Raw genomic sequence first — 23,458 nt, 5'->3', positions numbered from 1 at the left:
GTCAGGTGTATGGATTATCTTGGCAAAGGAAAAAATGCTCACCAACAGGGATGTAAACAAATTTGTGCACCACATTTTAGAGAAATATACTTTTTGTGCATTTGGACAATTTCAGGGATATTTTATTTCAGCTCATGTAACATGGGACCAACACTCGGCTACATGTTGCATTTATATTTTTGTTTAGTGTAGTATATTGATTCTGATTTAAATCGCAGACATTTTTGGTTCTTCAGTAAACATGATGGCTATGTCTGTACATTGTATTCATGCTGATTATAAACAGCGGGGTTGTAATCTAATCAGGGGATTGATTATCCATCAAAACAAAGATCTAATTTGATACAATTTCTCATCAATTCTAAAGTATATATGTTGATGAACGATAGCTATTTTGCATACAATGTTACTGGTGAAGATGATTGCCACCTATCGACAGTATGCGGCCACTGCACTTCTCAACCCAACTGTTCCTACCGTTCTGAATTGTAAACTGTAATCTATTCTAATGTTTGATTGGTCTATTTATTCCGGCAGTATTTCGTCCCGGTGAAAGGTCTGCCTTTATCGTTTGGTGATTGGTGTGCTCATGTGGAACTAAATGGTGAATGGACACATGAGCGGTCAATCTTAAAAAAGCCGGTATTGGGGGTGGAACTTCCGAAGCAGTCTGCAGCAGTTTGCAGCATTCGGCAAGATGGCGGAACGGGGTCTGTCTGGCCTCGTCAGAAGAATAACATAATTTATATTAGCTAGCAAAGAAAATAAAATGGAGGAAATAAAATATAGGTGAGTGATCAAATCTGGTCTGTTTCTGTGGTTAGTGTTTTGTCTAGTCATTTTGATACCTTATTGTGTAGCTAAATCGCTTAGCTTCAAGTTTTAGTTAAGCTAGCCAGGTTGTTAAAGTTAACTAGCTAGGCTCGTGCGTAGAAGGACAATACAATGTGTCATCTTTCCATGTCGTTCAGTTTGGAAGTCGCCCTATATTGCTAACCAGTAGCTAAAGTTTCTGCATTACTTGAAATTGCAGGGTGAATCGAGTTTGCCAACTATCTTGCACAGGCAGCAAGCTAACGTTAGCATTCTGCAATCAAGCAAGGATTGCAAAGACTCGCACTCATTTCTGTCTGTGTTAGTTCTCCATCTTAAAAGTGATTCATAATGTGCATAGCTTCCACTCGGCTACATTCTACAAGGCATACAGTAACGTATGTCAAAATTATTGCATCTCAATGTTGTTCTCTTGGTTTGTCATTGACTGTGTTATCTTGCTTTTTCTAGCTCTGACAGAAGATTCGCCAGTGGAGGATGAATAGTGCCTAGATCTGAGCAATATAAGCTGAATGCATTGTGATTTCCAATAATTGAGACAGTGATTCTAAAAGACTGTCTACATTAATGCAAAGAACAATGTAGTCATCTTAGCATATTCAACACTGGTACATGGTCAATACAGGGATTTTTTTTATTCTTCTAAATATTGTGTGCAATGTGCTTCTGCATGCCTTTTAGCTGAAAGCTTATGAGAAATAATTGCCAAAACAGTCAGGGTGACCCATAGAGCAGTTATATTTAGTAATTCATAAGAAATAAGTCAACATGGAGATGGATGACATATTACCCCCCTTACCGTTGGAGCCACCTGATGATTTGAACTCGGAGGGCCTTAATGGTAAAGCGCAGCCTCCAACACCCCCCCTGCAAACGTCCAGTGACGCAGAGGAAATGGACGTTAGCTCTGGTGGTGATGGACACACACACACCCCAGCAGGGGGCCAGGGCCTCCAGACCAAGGGCTCCATAACCTTCATTAATAACCTGTCAGATGAGGCTGAACCCGGCACCTCGTGCCCTAGAACAGCCCGCCACGCACCCCTTGTCACCAAGTTTCTGCCAGACCTCAAATTACTCAGAGACATTAAGATCAGTGTCAGTGTCGTAGACACCAGTAGGAGCAAAGATAGGAAGGTGCTGTACACAGGGATAGGTCAGGAGGGTGGTGGTGAAGGGGAGACCAGCTCAGAGAGCCTTAATGGTGAGTTTTATGATGCTGATACAGAGCCAGGGGCTGTGGACGGTAGCTCAGGGCCTGGGGTGGTCAGTGCAGGGAGGAGAGGGGAGGAGGCAGAGGCAGACCTGGAGAACAAAGTGGAGTTTGCGGTCCTAGATGAGCTGGAGGACTTCAGTCAGGACTTCCTGGACACGGAGGATGTGCAGCAGGGGGGGTTCAGGTCAGAGGTCATAGTTCAACAGGATCATGCTGACGAAGAGAACCTAAATATCTCATATGAGGTACGTAACCAAAGGGGCCCTGTCTTTGCCTCTGCAGAGCCTCATCATCATCCACTCACTGATATTTTGTGCACGTTTCACACTAAAGGGCTATCCCAAACCGTACTGTGCTGGCTTGAATAATTTTCTAGCACAGTTCCAGCAACTGGAGGATGTGCTACAATGCCAGCCCAGTACGATTTGTCTCACCAATGAAAATGTTAATGGTTTATAGTCAGCCATTCATTCTGACATTATATTCCAATGGCACCAGAAAAATGTCAGCTTGTGCATCCTTTTTATTCTTGATGGAAGCAGCTGGAGTTCCATATCTTTCCTACTGGAAATTTACATAGTCCGTATGCTAAAAGTGTGTTTGAATGTACTCTCTTAACCATAAGTCATGACTGGTTAGGTCTTCTCCCTTCTCCCCACCCTCAATGAATGTCTTTTCCAGGAGGACTTTGACAATGATGTAGACGCTCTGCTGGAGGAGGGCATGCCCGTGCCCAAAAAGATGCGCCTGGCAGAGGGGGCTGTTGAGTATGCAGGAGACAGTGATCACGCATCCGACAGGGATGTGGAGGGAGGTGTTCAGCCCATGATGACCAAAATTAAGACAGTCCTGAAGAGTGAGTGGTCGATGTCTGGCGCTGATCTGCCTTTTGTAACGTAGTATCTGAGCCTGGCACATACTGATGTTGTGTGTTCATATCATATCTTATACCGAGTGGCACATGTTGGTGAGAGGACATTGATGGTGTGAGATGTGTAGTAGATTCAGATTGTGTGTATATGTGGTGCATATGTTTCATGTGTAGCGTCTCGTGTTTGTGTGTATTGATGTGTGTGTATTTCCTAGGTCGTGGGCGTCCACCCACTGAGCCACTACCTGACGGATGGATCATGACATTCCATAACTCTGGCATTCCAGTCTACCTGCACAGAGAGACCAGAGTGGTGACCTGGTCCAGACCTTACTTTCTGGGGTCCGGGAGCATCAGGGTAGGACGTAGAATACATTAGACAGATAGAAACCTGTTACTGCTGTACATTTTAAACCTTTTTTTTTGTTTATTGGTTTGTTTAGTAACATGCCAGGAACCCCATTGTTATTCACTATACTGGTGTATAATTTGTGTTTTGGTAGGAATGGTCAAACTAAAGGAATATTTCTCCTCAAACAACTAACAATTGGCTTCTAACCATGACCAAACTTCTCTTGCCCCTTGTGTACAGAAACATGACCCTCCCACTAGTAGCATCCCTTGCCTGCACTATAGGAAGATTAAGGATCGCGAGGAGAGGGAACAGAACGGAGAGGTGACGCCCAACGCTGAAGTGTCTCCGGTGAAGCCTGGGGAGGAGGCAGACTCCGTGGAGAGACCAGACGAGCCTGACTCCACTGCCCAGGAGGACCCTACCACTGTGGGCCTGGGGGAGGGACAGGTGGAGGTAGAGATGGAGACAGGCCTGGTCACAGAGGGGACCATAAAGGGGTGCCCTGTCCTGCATGGCAAGATGCCCCACTCCTGTGAGATGGCCCAGGGGGCTCTCGGACAGGTCAGGGCCAAGGTGGAGGTGTGCAAAGATGAATCGATAGGTAAGGGTGAACACACTCCATGATGAGCAATTGACTTGCCAGCAGGTAGTAGTTTTGAATGCCATGGCTGATGGTATGTTTAATTTCTTGTAAACATAGGGGATGACAGTGTGTTTGTGGGCGTGGGCCTTGACATTTTCTAGACTTCTTGCAATAAAAATGTATAGGACACATCATGTGAAGAATATCTATACATGTTAATTAAAGTGACAATATAACCTATACCCCTCCCTTATTGACACCCCGCCAGAAATTGAGGAGTTCCGCAGCTACCTGGAGAAGTGCTTTGACTTTGAACAAGTGACCGTGAAGAAGTTCCGTACTTGGGCAGAGCGCAGGCAGTTCAACAGGGACATCAAGAGGAAACAGGCTGAGTCAGAGAGACCCATTCTGCCTGCCAACCAGAAACTCATCACTCTGTCTGTATCAGATACCCCCACCAAGAAAGGTACCGGATGCATAAGAAGAACCACAGGCTACATCTGAATTGGAATCTTATTCACAGGTCCTATAGGGCTCTGGTCAAAAGTAGTACACTATATAGTGCCATTGTGGATGCATGCATAGTTTAATAACTATTTCAGTGAGGAGTATTGAGGTAATCTCAACTCTTTCCTTTCTTTTTCTCAGAGTTTGTCATTAACCCAAATGGGAAATCTGAAGTTTGCATCCTACATGAATATATGCAACGTGTCTTAAAGGTCCGACCTGTTTACAACTTTTTTGAATGTGGTAAGTCCCTCTGTTGATTTCCACTAGCTTGTACAAGTGACATGCTTTTCTTCGAACAAAACAAATCGCCAAAGCTCTGGCTGGGCCAAACGCATCCTGTCTTTTCTATATCCCCAGAGAACCCAAGTGAACCCTTTGGAGCCTCCGTCATAATAGAGGGAGTGACATATGGCACAGGAACTGCAAGCAGTAAAAAACTTGCCAAGAATAAAGCTGGTACAGTACTCTTATCTCACAAATTAAAATAATGATGGATCTTCTGAAGCAGCTGCAAAGGCTGTCTGGACACTGTAAGATGTGTTTAAGTCATAATATAGCAGACCATTTGGCTTGTTGTTTCACTGATGTCTCCCCTGTAGCTCGAGCCACACTGGAGATTCTCATCCCTGACTTTGTGAAGCAGACGTCTGAGGAGAAGCTTGTAGAAGGGGACGAACTGGAGGTATATCAGCCTGTCAATCATTGGAAAGCCATTTAATTCAATGTGTTTGGTCTGATAACATGTCTCTTTTATAACATTGAACTTTACCAGCGGGTTGGTAAGCTGGATGAATACTAATGTCCATTCATGCGTTTTTGTTTCCTGCAGTATTTTAATCATATCAGTATTGAAGATTCAAGGGTGTACGAACTGACCAATAAAGCAGGATTACTCTCGCCATATCAGATTCTACACGAGTGCCTTAAGAGGTAAGACTCATGACATGAGGTGTAAGAATACCTTCAATTCCTAGTTCTGATCTGATTCATCTATTAACCTTGAATTTCAACCATATCTTGTGCCCTGCAGAAACCATGGAATGGGTGACACCAGCATCAAGTTTGAGGTGATCCCAGGAAAGAACCAGAAGAGTGAATATGTGATGACGTGTGGAAAGCATACCGTGCGCGGATGGTGTATGTAGCCCCACACTGACCCTCCAGTCACCACAGCAAGTCCCAGACCTAACATGCTCCATGCCACTCTGTGTTAATGTAGTGTAAAAGCAGCATTACAAGTGCTCTGTTTTTTGTCTGAGCCATGTATAGAGAATTCAGCCAACCTTTACACTGGACACTGTTTGTGCCTTTGTATATACAGTATTACGGCTCTGATTTGTCCTGCTCAAAGCCGCTCTGTGTCGTGTAAATGTGTTAGCATTACAAATGGGAGTAATCAGTGTTTTGTTTTATTTTTCAGGCAAGAATAAACGTGTGGGGAAGCAGCTGGCGTCTCAGAAGATCCTACAGATGCTGCACCCTCACGTGAAGAACTGGGGGTCACTGCTCCGCATGTACGGCAGAGAGAGCAATAAGATGGTAAAAAAGGTAAGTACTACCTGTACACTGGGGTTTCTGTTGGGAAAATGTGGCGCCATTCATTTGACCGGCAGCATTTGAATTTACCGGACAAAGTACATTTTTATTAAATTGCCAAAATAGCTTACTCCTGTCTATACACAAATAAATAAAATAATTCAAAATCGGCTACTACACCAGAAAGCATGGTTTGGCCAGCGGATTATAAGCTTCTTTTAAAAAAAAGTGTGGATTGTTTTATTTTGGATAGCCTACAGTCTGAAGGGCCAGCAATTTGGGCAGAGCACGCAGCAAATACCAAACCGATGATTGATGAGTTGCGACTGTCAGTGAAAAACAGAGAGACCCAGCCAGGCATATTGCAATATTTAAAAATACATGAATGGAAAAACTGTTTGGAAAGCAAAATTGATATTTCTGTAAATAGAAGACAATGAGAAGACACTCCAATCTGTCTTTTATTTATTAGAATTCTTTAACTTAATTAGCACCAGCGGAGAACATCGGCCATATCGCTGGTGAGTGTGCATATTCACTGTTTTTATCATTGGGTTAGTGACACTTGTTTGTTTTTTGGACAATAATTTCTTCCTCGAGGTTAGATGGACATCATATTGTATTCTTCTCCCCTTTTCATAGGCCCAGAGAATTACCCTTTTAATTTTGGTTGTATTAAAAAAGATTTTGGTAATGTCTCCAGTCATATAAAATGTAGTAGAATTGCATGAATTGTGTTTATGAAAGGCCAACATTTTCCTGTGTTATAGCCTGTCTACTCTACGCCACTACACACTGCATTCAACAGTCTTTTTTGCGAACAGTGATTGAGTTGTATTATTAGCCTAAATTATGACTCCAATCTAATCATCACATTATGAAGGGTATGCTATCTTACATCAGGATGCATGGAAGGGGCATTTTTATGGTGAAAATTAGCTTCCCCAAACTTGAAACCCACACTCCTCTTATGTTAGAATAACTGTCCACATTTACTTTTCCTCAACCAACAAGATGAGTAATGAACAACAAAATCTCTAGCCTAGTCAATCTGCTAACCCCCATATAAGAAAAGTTGACCTATTCTATTGGTCAGCTTGTCGAGAAAGAAATGGCTTATTCCAAACAGAATCTGGGACAGTTGTGGGACGATAGATCCCAAATTCATACAACCAGTAGGCCCAGGCTACATGAAAAAAAACACACGTTCAAAAGCAATGAGACTCATGTAACAGATCAGAAGGTTTAGCTTAAAATGTTGATAAACTGTTATTTCTTCACATTCTAAGCGCAACAATGCACAGAAGGCAGTAGGCTACCCACAAATGTTAGTTCCATAATGCAATTACCGGAAAACACCATTGTGAGTGATTTCATGTAACAGAGATTTTAGAAAGAGGGGATATCTAAATATGCCAAAAGTAGCATGGGTTGTTCATATGACTAGGATTGTGTCTTTGGTTACTGGACAATGAAAGAAAGTTGATTTGAAAACCAATAGGACATGAGAGAAAAAGGCTACTTGTTTCAATGGCATATGGAAGTCTTTATGAAATAATTGCCTGCACGTTTGGTTAGATTTTGGCAAGGCTACTTTGGCAAGGTAAGACATGCCTCAAAATATGTAGTAAAATGTTCAGGTTTCAAACCGTTAAGTATGTCTTCAAAATGGAAATCGTCTCCAGCTCACTGCAAAGTGGTGTGTGATGTGCTGAAGCCTGCCTAGTACCAATGAGCTTCAATTTACCAGTTGAGGGGCGGGGGGAAAGTAGGCCTTTCAATCGTGGCTGTGTTTTGATAAAAATATTGACAAGCGATTGCAGCAACAAACAGCTGTTTGATGAGCTGTTTCAGCATGTCTCCCGCTACATCGACTGGTATTTCAAGCAAAAATGCATTATTTCGCAATGGGATTTTATTTTTTCTCCCGGACAATTGACCTGCGCCAATTTTATTTATAGGCTTTTTAAAAAGGTTATTGGCAGCTAACGGAAAATCTGCTGTACACCTCATATACTTTATCTCGCCATAGCCACTCCACTGCTGTTGGGTCATATAGACTTCGGCTCAGCTTTGGCAAAACTGATTAGTACTGATCTGATTGCATATGCTGCTCCTCTTTCAACCAGATGTATATCTGTCATTTCTATAGATGTTGTTTTTTATGTTCTCTGCAGGAAAATTCAGACAAGAGTGTGATTGAACTTCAGCAGTATGCCAAAAAGAACAGGCCAAATCTTCACATCCTGAACAAACTGCAAGACGAGATGAGGAAACTGGCTAAGGAGAGGGTAAGGGTTAGCTGTAAAGTGTAGTAGGAGCTCCAACTAGATCTTAGGTCTCTGGTGTTAACCTCTGCGTTTGGCCTCGTCAGGGAGTTTCTTTCTAGAGCAGGGCTCTCCGACCCTGTTCCTGGAGAGCTACCCTCCTGTAGCTGTTGACTATTACCCCAGTTTTAACTAACCTGATTCCGCTTATCAAGTAGAATCTGGTGTGCTAGATTAGGGTTGGAGCAAAAACCTACAGGATGGTAGCTCTCCAGGAACAGGGTTGGAGAGCCCTGTTCTAGAGGGTTCTACCTTTCACTCGAACCCTGTCAGGCTGTCTAAGCTGCACGGACTCTAGTAGGATTGTGCCGATATATGATTAAATCCAATATCGTGATATTTGACATTGACGATATATCGTGATGTGCAAGGCTATACGCTATTTGAATTTTAAAAATCAAAACTGCAGTTTTATCAGTTAAATTGTATCAATATGTTGAATATAACGTTTACATTAACTAAGCCTTATTTATTTGCCATAAGATTATTTAATGATAATGCGACTGTAATATTGTAAATAAGCACAAATTGCACAGTGGAATTATCTAGCCATTACCGGCGCAGAACTATTATACTGTGATATTTGGAGTAGCATATATCTTCCAACCTTTGTACCTAGACTAAATTCTTCTGGCCTTTGTGCCTTTTGCCATGTCTCTGCACTGTTGAGTTTATTTATATTTACAGGGACAGTGCACATTAATCAACGTTTCAGTAAAAGTGCCGGTTTTAGCCAGCCGGCTAATTTTCAACCGCAGTCCCTGGGCAGGTTATTAAAAACAATTGCAATATAGACAATAGCAACATAGGACAAGCAAGACATAGCATACAGACAGAGCAACATAGGACAAGCAAGACATAGCATACAGACAGAGCAACATAGGACAAGCAAGACGTAGCATACAGACATAGCAACATAGAACAAAATGCAGCAGGACAAAATTCATAAAAGCAACAGTGTTTCCACACCTCACAAGCTACAGACAACAGACAATATGGAAAGCGGCAACACACAGCTCGGGATGTTCATAAATCTGATTGACCTTTAGCCATGTCTTCAAGCATTTTGTGAAAGTGATATGTGGTGCAGTTACGTGTGTCTGATGGCAGTGTATTCCAGACATGGGAAGCTCTTACAGAGAGAACGGATTTACTATGTGCTTTTCCTTAAGGGAACTATACAGTCACCTCTCATGGCAGACCTTGTGGATCTGCTGCAATATGTTTGGGTTTTCTGTTTAACAAAAATACTGAGTGGAGGGGGAGCCAGGCCATTTAGGATCTTGAAAACAAGACATGCGTCCGTGTATTGTACAAGATCTTCCAAACTCAGGAGCTCATGCTTTCTGAGGATGTAACAGTGATGATGGCTATTGGGCTGTCATGCTCCGTACCTTATATTTCAAAGACACTAAGGAGATTTGGTAAGTCATGTTTGGTTGTAAATGTAGCCTGGATTATGATCTTGAATAATTTTTTTCCCCCCAGGTAAGTTTCTCACAGGTTGGTGCAGCAGTTCAAACTGTTTTCTGGGGTTTATTCATTAGGCACTGAACATTAGGAAACTACCTGAACTTGTCCAATAAGAAATGCTTGTTTTTGTTTTCTGGTGCAAAACATTTTGCTACTGTGTGCACTAATGAATACAACCCTGATGTGTCTTTTATGTTGTGTTCAGGAGGAAACCAGGAAGAAGCCCAAGATGACCATAATGGAGTCAGCACAGCCTGGTAGTCAGCCCCTCTGCACTGTTGACGTCTAGGAACCATCACTGCAACCAATCTAACATGGCACTGACCAATGGTAGCCATAGTCACTGTCCGATTTTAAAAGCCACTCCACCATCATTGTAAAATGGCAATACAACTGGACATTTCTAGTATAGCGGTGGTCATCTTCTTAGCACTGTCTCCAAGCTGTTTATTTTACTCCAAAGGTATTTTTGATTCATTGTTAGTGGGTAGGATTAGGACAAATGCACTAACAGACAGTAGAGTTAACACCATCTACCTCTAGATGCAATCTCTACACAGTGGCACTTCTATAAATTGAACCATAAGGGTTGCAGACAGATTGGTTGATGTATCTAAGATCCACAAGAAATTGTCAGCCTGTTTACTGTGCGTAGTAATAACTGCTGACAACCACTAGACCCCTCACCCCTACATTTATATTGCATTGATTGAATTTATAATACGCTCCAAATATAACCTAAAGTACCTGATACTTTACAGAGACTGAACATTCCTAACAGGTTTCCTTGTATACTTAAAGCATTGCCTATTCTCGCCGATTAGTTTGCTCTCTCCTCTTTTGCTATACAGGTACGCTGTGGGAAACTAATTTATATGCTGTTAATTATTGATGATTGATGTTGTGTATAATTTGGATGGCCAACTTCATTTGCTTGTGAACCTGTTAAGAAAAAAGTTGCTGTCCGGTCATGTTTTGGGGTTTATTCATTTTTTGTTCTTACTTTTAACCTTTTTTCTCCAAAATGTCTTGGTATCCAATTGGTAGTTACAGCCGCACTGCTTCTTGACACAAGGCCCGCTTAACCCGGAAGCCAGCCGCACGAGTCGCTAGAGTGCAATGGGACAAGGACATCCTTGTCAGCCAAACCCTCCCCTAACTCGGACGACGCAGGGCCAATTGTGCTCCGCCCCATGGGTCTCCCGGTCGCGGCCGGCTATGACAGAGCCTGGACTCAAACCAGGATCTCTAGTGGCACAGCTAGCAACTGCGATGCAGTGCCTTAGACCACTGTCCCACACGGGAGGCCCCAGTCATATACTTGTTACATGCTCGTGGTCTTCAGTGCGAGGAATTGATTAGGGAACGGACATTCATCTCGAGACCTATTAAGCGGGACTAATGATTTTAATTGCCTTTTTGTTTTTTCGTAGCACAGGATGAAACATATCAATGGACAGCTGACAACAAGGCTGATCCATATAGCTAAGATCCTGTTGCCATGTTAGCACTGCAGACAGAACACAGGCACTAGGGCTTGGAGTACTGTAGTCATTGAAGTGATTGAGATATTCAAGGTAGTTACATATTTAAGAATACTTTTTTGTTTGTTTCTGTGTTAGTCGCTTAATTATTTTTTGGACTCTATTTAAAGCAAAACAATACAACATGCAGGCCATCTTACTGTTTGGTACAGTTCAGCTGCTGTGATAGACATTTTGCATCATGATAATGTGGCACTTTGCTTCTTGAAAGTCCCAATTTCTTAACTTGACTGCTAACCTGCAAAACACTAAAGGACTTTAACAGTGGACTAATGGAAGAAAAAAAACCAAGCGATTTGACTTTCCCTTTAAGGACCCATAAACGGATAAGAAAACAATTGGCTACCTGTTACCTAAGTTCACCCAGGGCTCCCCAGAGTATTCACAGGGCCCAGGTCCCCTCTTAAAGGGAAATGGATAGACCAAGCCTCTCTTACTTGTTACAGCATTTATTGTTAAGCCTGTTTATAATTTGACAAGACAGTAATATTGATATTTTGAAAGAATTGCCTTTAGCATATATGGATTTTAAATAAGAATTAAGGTTTTGTGTATGTTTGTTTGCAAACATTGTGACAACTGATCAATCACATTTTCAAGCATTTGTGTAACTGTGATCCTCTCCTCAAAAGGCAATCTACAGGAATGAAGTTGGTACACTTTACCTCTTAACAAAATACAATCATGTCATTATTAAATCTGATAGCTAAAGGAGCAGTGTGAACCAAAGCTTAGTCTTATGCATTTTTATAGAATACTGTAGGTTGCTGCACACAATACATGAAAGGAAAAAAAGATGCAATACCTGATAGAACAAAATATAAATTGCTGTGCATTCGTTGTGAAGTATTTGGTTTGTGTGGCTTTTCCTGAATGTCTACTGCACCTTAACACTTCATTGTATATGGGAACAAGGCTGCTGTGTTAGATTGCTTTACGAATGTGCTTCCCCCTGTGTGTTCTGTCTTACCAAGTGTGTGTGAAAATGCTTTTTACACTTGAAGTTATTTGCTAGATATTGCTGCCTAGAAAATGAAGTAGCAATCCCAAATCACAGTTGACTTTCAGTGAAATTCATTTATGCAAATAAAGTTGTCATGGCTGACCCCTGCTTGTATTAGTCATCAACAAGGGCTTATTTTACTGAGATCTTTTTATTTTTAAGTTGTAAAACAATATTACACAGCAAGGCAGTAATAAAATAAAACTGAAATGCAGTGTTATCCTGCCCCTAATGGTACAATAACTACAGAATCCATATAACGTTGATTACATATTAACGTGTAGAACATTAAGTAGAAAACAGTTAACTTAATGAGCAGATAGTGAGATTGCAAAGGGTCAACGGTTGTGCTACTAAGTTGTGGTGGTTGGCTTCTCGCTAGTGCCCTGGGTCATTTCTTCAGGTTTCTCACTGCTGCTCTTGGAGCTGTAATCCACCCTCTCAAAGAGCAGCAGCATCTCACAGTGCATGGTCTGGGGGAAGAGGTCCACAGCCATTGCCCGCACCGGACGGAACGGAGCTCCACGTACACGGTTGGAGGGAGCCCTGCACAGACTACACAGATCAAATTTAGAACCAGAAGAATCCCCATGGAGATGACATACTGAATGTTTGGTCTGCACGTGCAGAATGAAAAGGATAGGGTATTATACTCACTCTATGAAGTTGTTCATGGCTGCCTTGGCATTGCATGCCACATAAACCAGCCTTTTCAGATGCTCCGCTCTCCTGATTGCCAGAATGACCTTTGAATCTAGATGGTAGACAATCAATTACTGTCACTCAATTGAAATATACAGTGCATGGACAAACTGATTCAGTATATTTTGTAACATACGTAAGCCCGCTCTTGGTGGGTCCACGATGGCGGTGATGCTGGGGGATACGACAGCGTTGAGCACCATCTGGAACACATCTTCAGCCTTTCCGCAGTGGAACTCAATATTACTCAGCCCTGAAATATTTCAGTCACAGTCAGGTTCTCTCTCATAGCACTAGAGAAAATGTATTGGGGATTGATTAGGCAGAGGGTCGGGAATATTCAAGAGTTAGATATTAGATATGTATGATTTTAGATATTAGATATTAGATTTGAACATGTACTGTATGTCAGGCTTAACTCTTTCTGGCCTCATTGGTCAAGTGTTAGTAGATGCCAGGGTACCAATATGTTTTAGCCTCTTACCATTGATCTTCGCGTTGACTTTGGCATCCTTCACTGCTTCCTGACACATCTCTATCCCAATCACCTTCCTCACCCTCTGGAGGACACAGGGTGCGACTCATAATGTCAACAGAGAAAGGGACTAATCCATTTCCAGACGGATTGATCCATACAGTTGTAATCAGGGTTGTGTTAAATACCATTTCAGTTTACTTCCTTAACTGAAATGCACTTGACCCCCAACCCTGCTTGTTATGTATGTAGGATGCCATATGTCTTTATTTATAAGTCAACTAACACATTTCTCTTGTTCTCTATAGTACCTTAGCCAGTGAGATGCCAATGGTTCCTGTCCCGCAGCATACGTCCAGCACAGTGCTGTCCTTGTCCAGCTGGGCCCATTCTCCTACAGCTGAGTACAGCACCTCAGCTGCCCCTGTGTTCACCTGGTCAATGACATTCAGTGAGTATAATAAGTATTCATTCCTCTTGCATTTTTTCGCCGTGTTACAACATGGGATTGAAATATAATTGTGATTTTTGTGGGTCAATGGATAGGATACGCAATAATGTGAAAAGGGAAAATACATTTGTAATAATTAAAATATAGTTGTTGTATAAGTATTCATCCCCTTGTTGAGGAAGGCCTAAATTACTTCAGGAGTAAAGTGTGACTTTGCAACAAAAATATAAAATGTAAAGTGTTGGTTCCATGTTTCATGAGCTGAAATAAAAGATCCCAGAGATTTTCCATATGCACATAATGCTTATTTCTCTCAAACCCATAGAAAATCTTTGGAGGGAGTTGAAAGTCCATGTTGCCCAGCAACAGCCCCAAAACATCACTGCTCTAGATGAGATCTGATGAGATCAGACTGTCCGCAATAGGCTGAGAGAGGCTGGACTGAGGGCTTGTAGGCCTGTTGTAAGGCAGGTCCTCACCAGACATCACCGGCAACACCGTCGCCTATGGGCACAAACTCACCGTCGCTGGACCAGACAGGACTGGCAAAAAGTGCTCTTCACTGACGAGTCGTGGTTTTGTCTCACCAGGGGCGATGTTCAGATTTGCGTTAATCGTCAAAGAAATTAGCGCTACACCGAGGCATGTACTCTGGAGCGGGATTGATTTGGAGATGGGGGGGTCCGTCATGGTCTGGGGCGGTGTGTCACAGCATTATCGGACTGACATGACCCTCCAGCATGACAATGCCACCAGCCATACTGCTCATTCTCTGCGTAATTTCCTGCAATACAGGAATGTAATTGTTCTGCCATGGCCAGCGAAGAACCCGGATCTCAATCCCATTGAGCACGTCTGGGACCTGTTGGATCGGAGGGTGAGGGCTAGGGCCATTCCCCCCAGAAATGTCCGGAAACATGCAGGTGCCCTGGTGGAAGAGTGGAGTAACATCTCATAGCAAGAACTGGCACATCTGGTGCAGTCAATGAGGAGGAGATGCACTGCAGTAATTAATGCAGCTGGTGGCCACATCAGATACTGACTGTTACTTTTGATTTTTTATCCCCCCCTTTTTTCAGGGACACATTTCCATTTATTTTAGTCACATGTCTGTGGAACCTGTTCGGTTTATGTCTCAGTTGTTGAATCTTATGTTCATACAAATATTTACACGTTAAGTTTGCTGAAAATAAACGCAGTTGACAGTGAGAGGACATAGTGGCTCGGGTACATTTACATTTAAGTCATTTAGCAGACGCTCTTATCCAGAGCGACTTACAAATTGGTGCATTCACCTCATTACATCCAGTGGAACAGCCACTTTACAATAGTGCATCTAAATCTTTTAAGGGGGGGGGGGGTGAGAAGGATTACTTTATCCTATCCTAGGTATTCCTTAAAGAGGTGGGGTTTCAGGTGTCTCCGGAAGGTGGTGATTGACTCCGCTGTCCTGGCGTCGTGAGGGAGTTTGTTCCACCATTGGGGAGCCAGAGCAGCGAACCGTTTTGACTGGGCTGAGCGGGAACTGTACTTCCTCAGTGGTAGGGAGGCGAGCAGGCCAGAGGTGGATGAACGCAGTGCCCTTGTTTGGGTGTAGGGCCTGATCAGAGCCTGGAGGTACTGAGGTGCCGTTCCCCTCACAGCTCCGTAGGCAAGCACCATGGTCTTGTAGCGGATGCGAGCTTCAACTGGAAGCCAGTGGAGAGAGCGGAGGAGCGGGGTGACGTGAGAGAACTTGGGAAGGTTGAACACCAGACGGGCTGCGGCGTTCTGGATGAGTTGTAGGGGTTTAATGGCACAGGCAGGGAGCCCAGCCAACAGCGAGTTGCAGTAATCCAGACGGGAGATGACAAGTGCCTGGATTAGGACCTGCGCCGCTTCCTGTGTGAGGCAGGGTCGTACTCTGCGGATGTTGTAGAGCATGAACCTACAGGAACGGGCCACCGCCTTGATGTTAGTTGAGAACGACAGGGTGTTGTCCAGGATCACGCCAAGGTTCTTAGCGCTCTGGGAGGAGGACACAATGGAGTTGTCAACCGTGATGGCGAGATCATGGAACGGGCAGTCCTTCCCCGGGAGGAAGAGCAGCTCCGTCTTGCCGAGGTTCAGCTTGAGGTGGGTAGTTGTTGTCCTTGATCTTTTTGGCATTCCTGTGACATCGGGTGCTGTAGGTGCCATGGAGGGCAGGTAGTTTTGCCCCCAGTGATGCATTGTGCAGACCGCACCACCCTCTGGAGAGCCTTGAGGTTGAGGGTGGTGCAGTTGCCAAACCAGGATGCTCTCAATTGTGCATCTGCAAAGGTTTATCAGAGTTTTGGGTGACAAGCAAAATTTCTTCAGCCTCCTAAGGTTGAAGAGACACTGTTGCGCCTTCACCACACTGTCTGTTTGGGTGGACCATTTCAGTTTGTCTGTGATATGTACGCCAAGGAAACTTAATTTTCCACCTTCTCCACTGCTGTCCCTTCAATGTAGATAGGGGGGTGGTCGCTCTGCTGTTTCCTGAAGTCCACGATCATCTCCTTTGTTTTATTGACATTGAGTGAGAGGTTGTTTTCCTGACACCACACTCCGTGTGCCCTCATCTCCTCGCTGTAGGCTGTCTCGTGGTTGTTGGTAATCAAGCCCACTACTGTTGTGTTGTCTGCAAACTTGATGACTGGCTACGCAGTCATGGGTGAACAGGGAGTTTGAAGGGGGCTGAGCACACACCCTTGTGGGGACCCAGTGTTGTGGGTCAGCGAAGTACAGATGTTGTTTCCTACCATCACCAACTGGGGGCGGCCCGTCAGAAAGTCCAGGACCCAATTGCACAGGACGGGTTGAGACCCAGGGCCTCCAGCTTGATGATGAGCTTGGAGGGTACTATGGAGTTGAATGCTGAGCTGTTGTCAATGAACAGCATTCTTACATAGGTATTATTTTTGGGATAGGGCAGTGTGCAGGCGATTGCATCGTCTGTGGACCTGTTGGAGCGGTATGCAAACCAAAGTGGGTCTAGGGTGTCAGGTAAGGTGGAGGTGATATGATCCTTGACTAGTCTCTCAAAGCACTTCATGATGACAGAAGTGAGTGCTACGGGGCAGTAGTCATTTAGTTCAGTTACCTTTGCCTTCTTGGGCACAGGAACAATGGTGGCCAGCTTCGAGCATGTGGAGACAGCAGACCGGAATAGGGAGTGATTGAATATGTCCTTAAACACACCAGCCAGCTGGTCTGCGTATACTCTGAGAACGCGGCCAGGGATGCTGTCTGGGCCAACAGCCCTGCGAGGGTTAACACGTTTAAGTGTTTTACTCAAGTCAGCCATGGAGAAGGAGAGGGGGGGGAGCAAGTCCTTGCTAAAGGGCTGCTCCGTCTGCGGCGCTGTTGTTTTTGGTCGGCTTCTGGGATTAGATACATTGTCCTGGGTGGTGGTCCAAACAGAGGTTCCGCTTTGGGAAAGTCGTATTCCTGGTCGTTATGTTGGTAAGTTGACATCGCTCTTATATCCAATAGTTCTTCTCGGCTGTATGTAATAATATTTCCTGGGGTAACAATGTAATACATTTTTAAAAACGAAATACTGCATAGTTTCCTAAGGACTCGAAGCGAGGCGACCATCACTGTCGGCGCCATCTTCCTTCGACCTCATGGCTTGGTCTTCCTTCGACCTCATGATAACTGTCAACTGTGGGACCTTTACATAGACAGGTCTGTGCCTTTCCAAATGTCCAATCAATTGAATTTGCCACAGGTGGACTCCAAGTGGTAGAAACATCTCAAGGATGATCAATGGAAACAGGATGCACCTGAGCTCAATTTTGAGTCTCATAGCATACTTATGTAAATAAGGTATTTCAGTTTTTTTATTTGTAATACATTTGTAAAAACCTGTTTTCACTTTGTCATTATGGGGTATTGTGTGTAGATGGAGGATGTATTTATTTATCTAATACATTTTAGAGTAAGGCTGTAACATAACAAAATATGGAAACGGTCAAGGGTTCTGAATACACTGTAAATGACATAGTGAAAATATTACAAAACATGCGTCCTGTATGGAACAAGGCACTAAAATAATACTGAAAAGAAACACTGCAAAGGAACACACTTTTTGGCCTAAATTCAAAGCCTTATGTTTGGGGCAAATCCAACAACACATCACTGATTAATTGCCTCCTTATTTTCAAGCGTGGTGGTGGCTCAATCATGGTATGGGTGTGCTTGACATCAGCAAAGACTGGTGAGTTTTTCAGGATAAAAATAAATGAGATAGAGCTAAGCACAGGCAAAATCCTAGAGGAAAACCTGCTTCACACCATACACTGGGAGATTATTTCCCCTTTCAGCAGGACAACAACCTACAACACAAGGCCAAATCTACACTGGAGTTGCTTACCAGGAAGACAGCACATTTTCCTGAGAGGGCAAGTCACAGTTTTGACTTAAATCTTTACTTAAATGCAGCAGCTCACAGATTACTGCACCTGTACATAGCCCATATATAATTTAGCCCAAACAACTACCTCTCCTCCTACTGTATTTATTTATTTATTTTTGCTCCTTTGCACCCCATTATTTATATCTCTACTTTGCACATTCTTCCACTGCAAATCTACCATTCCAGTGTTTTACTTGCTATATTGTATTTACTTCGCCACCATGGCCTTTTTTTTGCCTTTACCTCCCTTATCTCCTCATTTGCTCACATTCTTTATAGACTTATTTTTCTACTGTATTATTAATATATAATAATAATAATAATAATAATAATAATATATGCCATTTAGCAGACGCTTTTATCCAAAGCGACTTACAGTCATGTGTGCATACATTCTACGTATGGGTGGTCCCGGGGATCGAACCCACTACCCTGGCGTTACAAGCGCCATGCTCTACCAACTGAGCTACAGAAGGACCACATGTTTGTTTTACTCCATCTGTGTTGTTGTATGTGTCGAACTGCTTTGCTTTATCTTGGCCAGTTCGCAATTGTAAATGAGAACTTGTTCTCAACTTGCCTACCTGGTTAAATAAAGGTGATATAAATATAAATAAAATAATAATGATAATAATAATCATTTAAATCAGCTTTTTGAGTTAAAATGGCTGTCAAGCTATGACCACCAACATCTTGAATTAGTTTTACATTGTACAATCCAGGTATGCAAAGCTCTTAGAGACTTAAAAAGACTTGCAGCGGTAATCACTGCCAAATGTGTTTCTAACATGTATTGACTCAGGGGTGGTGAAGACTTATCTAATCAATCAAGTGTTTTATTTTTCATTAATATTTAAAAAGTTAGAATTTGTCTTTTGTGTAGATCGTTGACAAAAAAATGACAATTAAATCATTTTTATTCCCACTTTAAAATGTGAAGAATTCCAAATATGATACCCACTGTATTTTACAGCTATAGAACAGAGTTCATAGTGCTGTACCTCAGAGACACTAACTTGGAGGCTCTTAAAATGGTGGAGGAAATACAACACTATCTCAATATAATGAAATATAATTTTAAAAACTATGCCAAATGGACCGAAGATGGTAAGTAAATAGGATGAAGACTCTACAGCTACGATACGTGACATGGGATACTCACCTGGAAGAAAGAATGGGGGGATATCCTGAACTTCAGGCCAAGAAGCTCCTCGTGAATACACTCCTCTCCAGCTACCAGCTCACACGGCAAGTCCTCCGGGTTAGGGGATTGCCTTAGTGAATACAACATTATCTGTCAATCACAACATTTCCATGTGCATTCTCACACCGTTAAATTGTTGTTTTTCTAATGATCTTACCTTTGTCCCTCTGACACAAAGTACAGAGCAGTTACACCACTCTCTTTCCCGTCACCCTCTGTGAAATACTCTTTCATAGAGCTCTTCAGGACATTTAGTTCTTTTTCCTCAAGTTTCTGCAAAGTAGAAAAGGCGAGAATAAATGACAGGATTTGAAAGGAGAGTCACTACAATTATAATGTTCAGCTGAAGAATCCAGTGATGAATGTAGTGATTCTTAGATCAGAACACATAATGTGTACATTTCTGTACCATGGTATATGGCCAATATACCACGGCTAAGGGCTGTTCTTTTGCACGATGCAACGCCTTATTGCTATTATAAACTGGTTACCAACGTAATTAGAGCAGTTAAAATCAGTTTTGTCATACTTTTGGTATACGATCTGATATCGCAGCTTTCAGCCAATCAGCATGCAGGGTTTGAACCACCCAGTTTATAATGTAATATTAATCACATTGAAGAATGTTTTATTTGTACCTGTGGGTTAAAGAACACCATAGCCATGGCCTGCTTGGTCCTTGTGGTCCGCACTGTTAGCTGCTTCCAGTGGCCCTCATATGTCTCAGGGCTGTACACTGAGTATGGGGTTGTCCTGTGTAGATAAACAAATTATGGGTCAAAAGAAGGTGATAACATTATTTACATCTAGCACCCCCATTCTTCTGGCCTGGTTGTCCTAGAGCTGTTGAAACTATGCCAGAAAAGTTGTCTATTCAGCAGAAACAGATCTGAGGCCACCAGGCTATTGTATTGCTGTGTGCAGCATTGTTTTGAATTCCTTCTTGTTGCATGCTAAAACCAGTATATAGATCAAATAGTGTATATAGGGCAGATCTGATACAGTGGCCAGAATATTTAACTGAGACGTGACATTGAGTCCTGTGATCAGAGCGGGATCAGTGCAGGACAGAGATGAGGCCTCCCTCTCAGTAAGATGACATTAATACCTGATGAATTTCTGGAACTCACTGACCACTCTCTTGGCCTCAGTGGTGACATGGATGCTGTCTGAGGGTCCCACCACGGCACAGGAGCCCCCTTTGTACTTCCCCAGTCTGAAGCCTATGGTCTTATCCTCTTCATTCGCTCCAATACCAATGACAAACTCACACTTGTTCCTGTATTCAACCTGCATGATAAGAGTAGGGAAAGGATGTTTAGGGTCAAAGTTCAGCATGTGCATACCCAGGCAGGGACTGCAGTCAGTGTATGTATTTCATTAAGACACCAGGTTGTCAAACGCCTTGCTAGTAGCTGAGATACTCATTTTCAGCAGGATGATCAAAAGGCCAGAGTGCATCTGGACTTAGTTAAATCAACCCCACAACAAAAAAGGCATAATGATTTCAGGTTCTTGATGTAGTCACAGAAAACCTGTACAAGCTGCGACAGCAAACGTTCACCCCAGGTTGCCAGGGCAGGCAGCCATATGTAGGCCTATTATAAACAGGTCGTTCGAGCCCTGGATGCTTATTGGCTGACGCAAAATGACTTGTTTACTGTTCTAATTACGTTGGTAACCTGTTTATTATCTCAATAAGGCCCCTCAGGGGTTTGTGGTATATGGCCAATATACCAGAGCTATGGGCTGTATCCAGACTCTCTGCATTGCGCAAATGAACAGCCCTTTGGCGTGGTATTTATTTATTTATTATTTTTTCACCTTTATTTAACCAGGTAGGCTAGTTGAGAACAAGTTCTCATTTACAACTGTGACCTGGCCAAGATAAAGCAAAGCAGTTCGACACATACAACAACACAGAGTTACACATGGAGTAAACAAACACAGTCAATAATACAGTAGAAAAAAGTATATATACAGTGTGTGCAAGTGAGGTAGGATAAGGAAGGTAAGGCAATAAATAGGCCATGGTGGACGCTGGAATGGTAGATGTGCAGAAGATGAAAGTACAAGTAGAGATACTGGGGTGCAAAGGAGCAAGATAAATAAATAAAGAGTGTGGGGATGAGGTAGTTGGATGGGCTAATTACAGATGGACTATGTACAGGTGCAGTGATCTGCTCTGACATATTAGCCATATACCCCCCCGGGCCTGTTTGCTTAAATATAACATCCTGGGGTTCTCAAAACAACAGCACTCAGAGAGGTTTCTACAGTATTGCATTGTACCTGTGACGGAGATGGGCGAATTTCTTCCAGAGGGCAACACATTCTTTTGTACTTCTCCTTCTGCACAAATAGCCAGGGCAGCATCGCTTTGTTGGTGTTGCCTATTTCTCTGAACAGAAAATGGGAGGACATAATAACATGATGTACAGTCAGTTTTCCTTTGTGTAGTTTGAGTAACAGACTTCTCTGTAGGCAATTGTTATTAAAGACATACTCAAATAAAGATGTCCAATTGTTCTGTTCATTAGAGCAAAGGAAGGACCAGATAAAGGCCTTAAAGTCATCTATAAAGTATGAAGTCATCTCATTAGTACATTTCTGTGGTGTCTTTCATGGCAGGATATAATAAGACAGGATATAATGCAATAGACTGCAGTAATCCTATCGATGCCCCACTTGAGGTTATTCTTGTGAAGTGAACCAGAAGCCACACATGGCATGGGCCTATACACATCTCTGTACCTGGCCAGTCTCTGCAGCACCCCCTCCACTTCCTGCTCCTTCCTCCTCAGCTGCTCCTCATAAGGCACATTCCACAGGGGCGTCACCACGTTGGCGATCTGTATGCTGAGCGGCGCCTCGTCCTCCTCTGCCTCCTTCCGCTTGGAAGGGGGCTGCCCGGCACTCCCGGCCTCATCCCGCCCCCTTTTCCTGAGCATAGGGTCCGCCTTGGGCTTGGCCAGGCGCACACTAAGCACCCGGCCCTTCCACTGCATGCCGTGCACCATCTTCATGGCCTTGTCCCTCTCCTCTTCGTTCTTAAAGGTGACGAAGGCAAACGTCTGCTTCCCGAACAGTTTGATCTTGTGTGGGTTAAGGCGATGCTTCTCCAGGAACTTCTTCAAGTCGTTGAAACCAATGAATTTGGGAAGGTTCTGGATCTCCACTTTGAAGATCTCAGAGGTGAAGAGGTCCGCTTGGACGTAGCGGTACAGATTATTGGGGTCGGAAGAAGCTGCATCTTCTCCTCCACCTTCAGCTTTGGGTTCATCTGTTTTCACCCCATCTACTGCATCTTCTTTGGGGTCAGATGTCTTCTCCTCATTCAGTGATGGAGAAACTACCATTGAGATGTCACCAACATCTGTCATGTTCTGTTTGAGGGGGATAGTGGACATCATTAACAAAAGTGTGCTTCATCTGGACTATCAGTCTGCATTTCATAAGTGACATTTGAAAATACACATATCAGACATGCACTACTTCTGCACTGCTTTCTTTAGTTATGCAGATCTTACGGAGTAGTTAGTTACAATGAGTGTAGCAAAGTGGCTGAGATTAAGCAAAGCAAATGACCAAAAGCACGAGCATAATTTAGCACTGAAAATAACGGCGAGCCTAGGACTTACTAAACAGAAGAGCAAACAATAAAATCACCTTCACTTTTGCTCTTACAGCTCTGACAAATAATATTTGCTTATGGGCAATTCACTTCTGACTATAAGAAACTGCGGGCTGCCATCTTGTGGGACACGTGGAAAATATGAACTTTGACATGAGGCGTTAAGAAAAAAATACGTCACTATATATTTTCACTGACAATTTATTGAATGCATTCTGCATGATTCCTGCTGATTGTGTTATGGTAGAATGATAAATCTAGAACAAAGAAAAAAAATGTTCCGACACAGGAATTGACGAAGCTGCTAGATCTACAGA

The 23,458-nt window shown here is 43.0% G+C and overlaps 2 protein-coding genes across 5 annotated transcripts; one reads left to right on the top strand and one right to left on the bottom strand.

The window, feature by feature from the left end:
* The first annotated feature begins 628 nt into the window (after positions 1–628).
* On the top strand, positions 629–12,354 carry dgcr8 (DGCR8 microprocessor complex subunit). 3 transcript variants are annotated; one of them, XM_035736317.2, is made up of 15 exons: positions 658–789; positions 1,034–1,134; positions 1,285–2,295; positions 2,732–2,906; positions 3,137–3,279; positions 3,514–3,877; positions 4,128–4,325; positions 4,508–4,609; positions 4,727–4,825; positions 4,969–5,051; positions 5,199–5,299; positions 5,400–5,506; positions 5,790–5,917; positions 8,083–8,196; positions 9,911–12,354. In XM_035736317.2, exons 3-15 carry the CDS (start codon positions 1,603–1,605, stop codon positions 9,992–9,994), a joined length of 2,391 nt encoding a protein of 796 aa, XP_035592210.1. In that variant the 5' UTR covers positions 658–789; positions 1,034–1,134; positions 1,285–1,602; the 3' UTR covers positions 9,995–12,354. The 3 variants fall into 3 exon arrangements, with proteins under 3 accessions (XP_035592209.1, XP_035592211.1, XP_035592210.1); XM_035736316.2 differs by lacking the exon at positions 1,034–1,134 and having other exon boundaries at positions 629–789; XM_035736318.2 differs by lacking the exons at positions 1,034–1,134; positions 8,083–8,196; positions 9,911–12,354 and having other exon boundaries at positions 629–789; positions 5,400–5,541; positions 5,790–5,904.
* A 30-nt stretch (positions 12,355–12,384) lies between these two features.
* On the bottom strand, positions 12,385–23,317 carry trmt2a (tRNA methyltransferase 2 homolog A). Of its 2 annotated transcripts, none has more exons than XM_035736319.1 (12): positions 23,177–23,317; positions 22,262–22,893; positions 21,800–21,908; positions 20,616–20,797; positions 20,146–20,260; positions 19,665–19,780; positions 19,466–19,577; positions 13,741–13,863; positions 13,439–13,514; positions 13,091–13,207; positions 12,910–13,006; positions 12,385–12,807 (listed from the first exon to the last, which is right to left on the bottom strand). In XM_035736319.1, the coding sequence occupies exons 2-12, from the start codon at positions 22,888–22,890 to the stop codon at positions 12,606–12,608; spliced, it is 1,878 nt and encodes a 625-aa protein (XP_035592212.1). In that variant the 5' UTR covers positions 22,891–22,893; positions 23,177–23,317; the 3' UTR covers positions 12,385–12,605. The 2 variants fall into 2 exon arrangements, with proteins under 2 accessions (XP_035592212.1, XP_035592213.1); XM_035736320.2 differs by having other exon boundaries at positions 23,149–23,288.
* Between the last annotated feature and the right edge of the window lie 141 nt (positions 23,318–23,458).

Source organism: Oncorhynchus keta, chromosome 25 (assembly GCF_023373465.1).
Source record: "Oncorhynchus keta strain PuntledgeMale-10-30-2019 chromosome 25, Oket_V2, whole genome shotgun sequence".
NCBI classification, from domain to species: domain Eukaryota; kingdom Metazoa; phylum Chordata; class Actinopteri; order Salmoniformes; family Salmonidae; genus Oncorhynchus; species Oncorhynchus keta.
This window is presented reverse-complemented; position numbering and strand designations above follow the sequence as displayed.

Excerpts from the sequence above, each read along its gene's own strand:
- trmt2a (XM_035736319.1), bottom strand. The coding sequence starts at position 22,890 with ATGACAGATGTTGGTGACATCTCAATGGTAGTTTCTCCATCACTGAAT. Across the intron at positions 19,578-19,664 it reads TTTGTGTCAGAGGGACAAAG|GCAATCCCCTAACCCGGAGG; the intron begins GTAAGATCATTA and ends GTATTCACTAAG. Across the intron at positions 12,808-12,909 it reads GCCATGAACAACTTCATAGA|TCTGTGCAGGGCTCCCTCCA; the intron begins GTGAGTATAATA and ends TGATCTGTGTAG.
- dgcr8 (XM_035736316.2), top strand. The coding sequence starts at position 1,603 with ATGGAGATGGATGACATATTACCCCCCTTACCGTTGGAGCCACCTGAT. Across the intron at positions 2,296-2,731 it reads ACCTAAATATCTCATATGAG|GAGGACTTTGACAATGATGT; the intron begins GTACGTAACCAA and ends TGTCTTTTCCAG. Across the intron at positions 3,878-4,127 it reads GTGCAAAGATGAATCGATAG|AAATTGAGGAGTTCCGCAGC; the intron begins GTAAGGGTGAAC and ends ACACCCCGCCAG.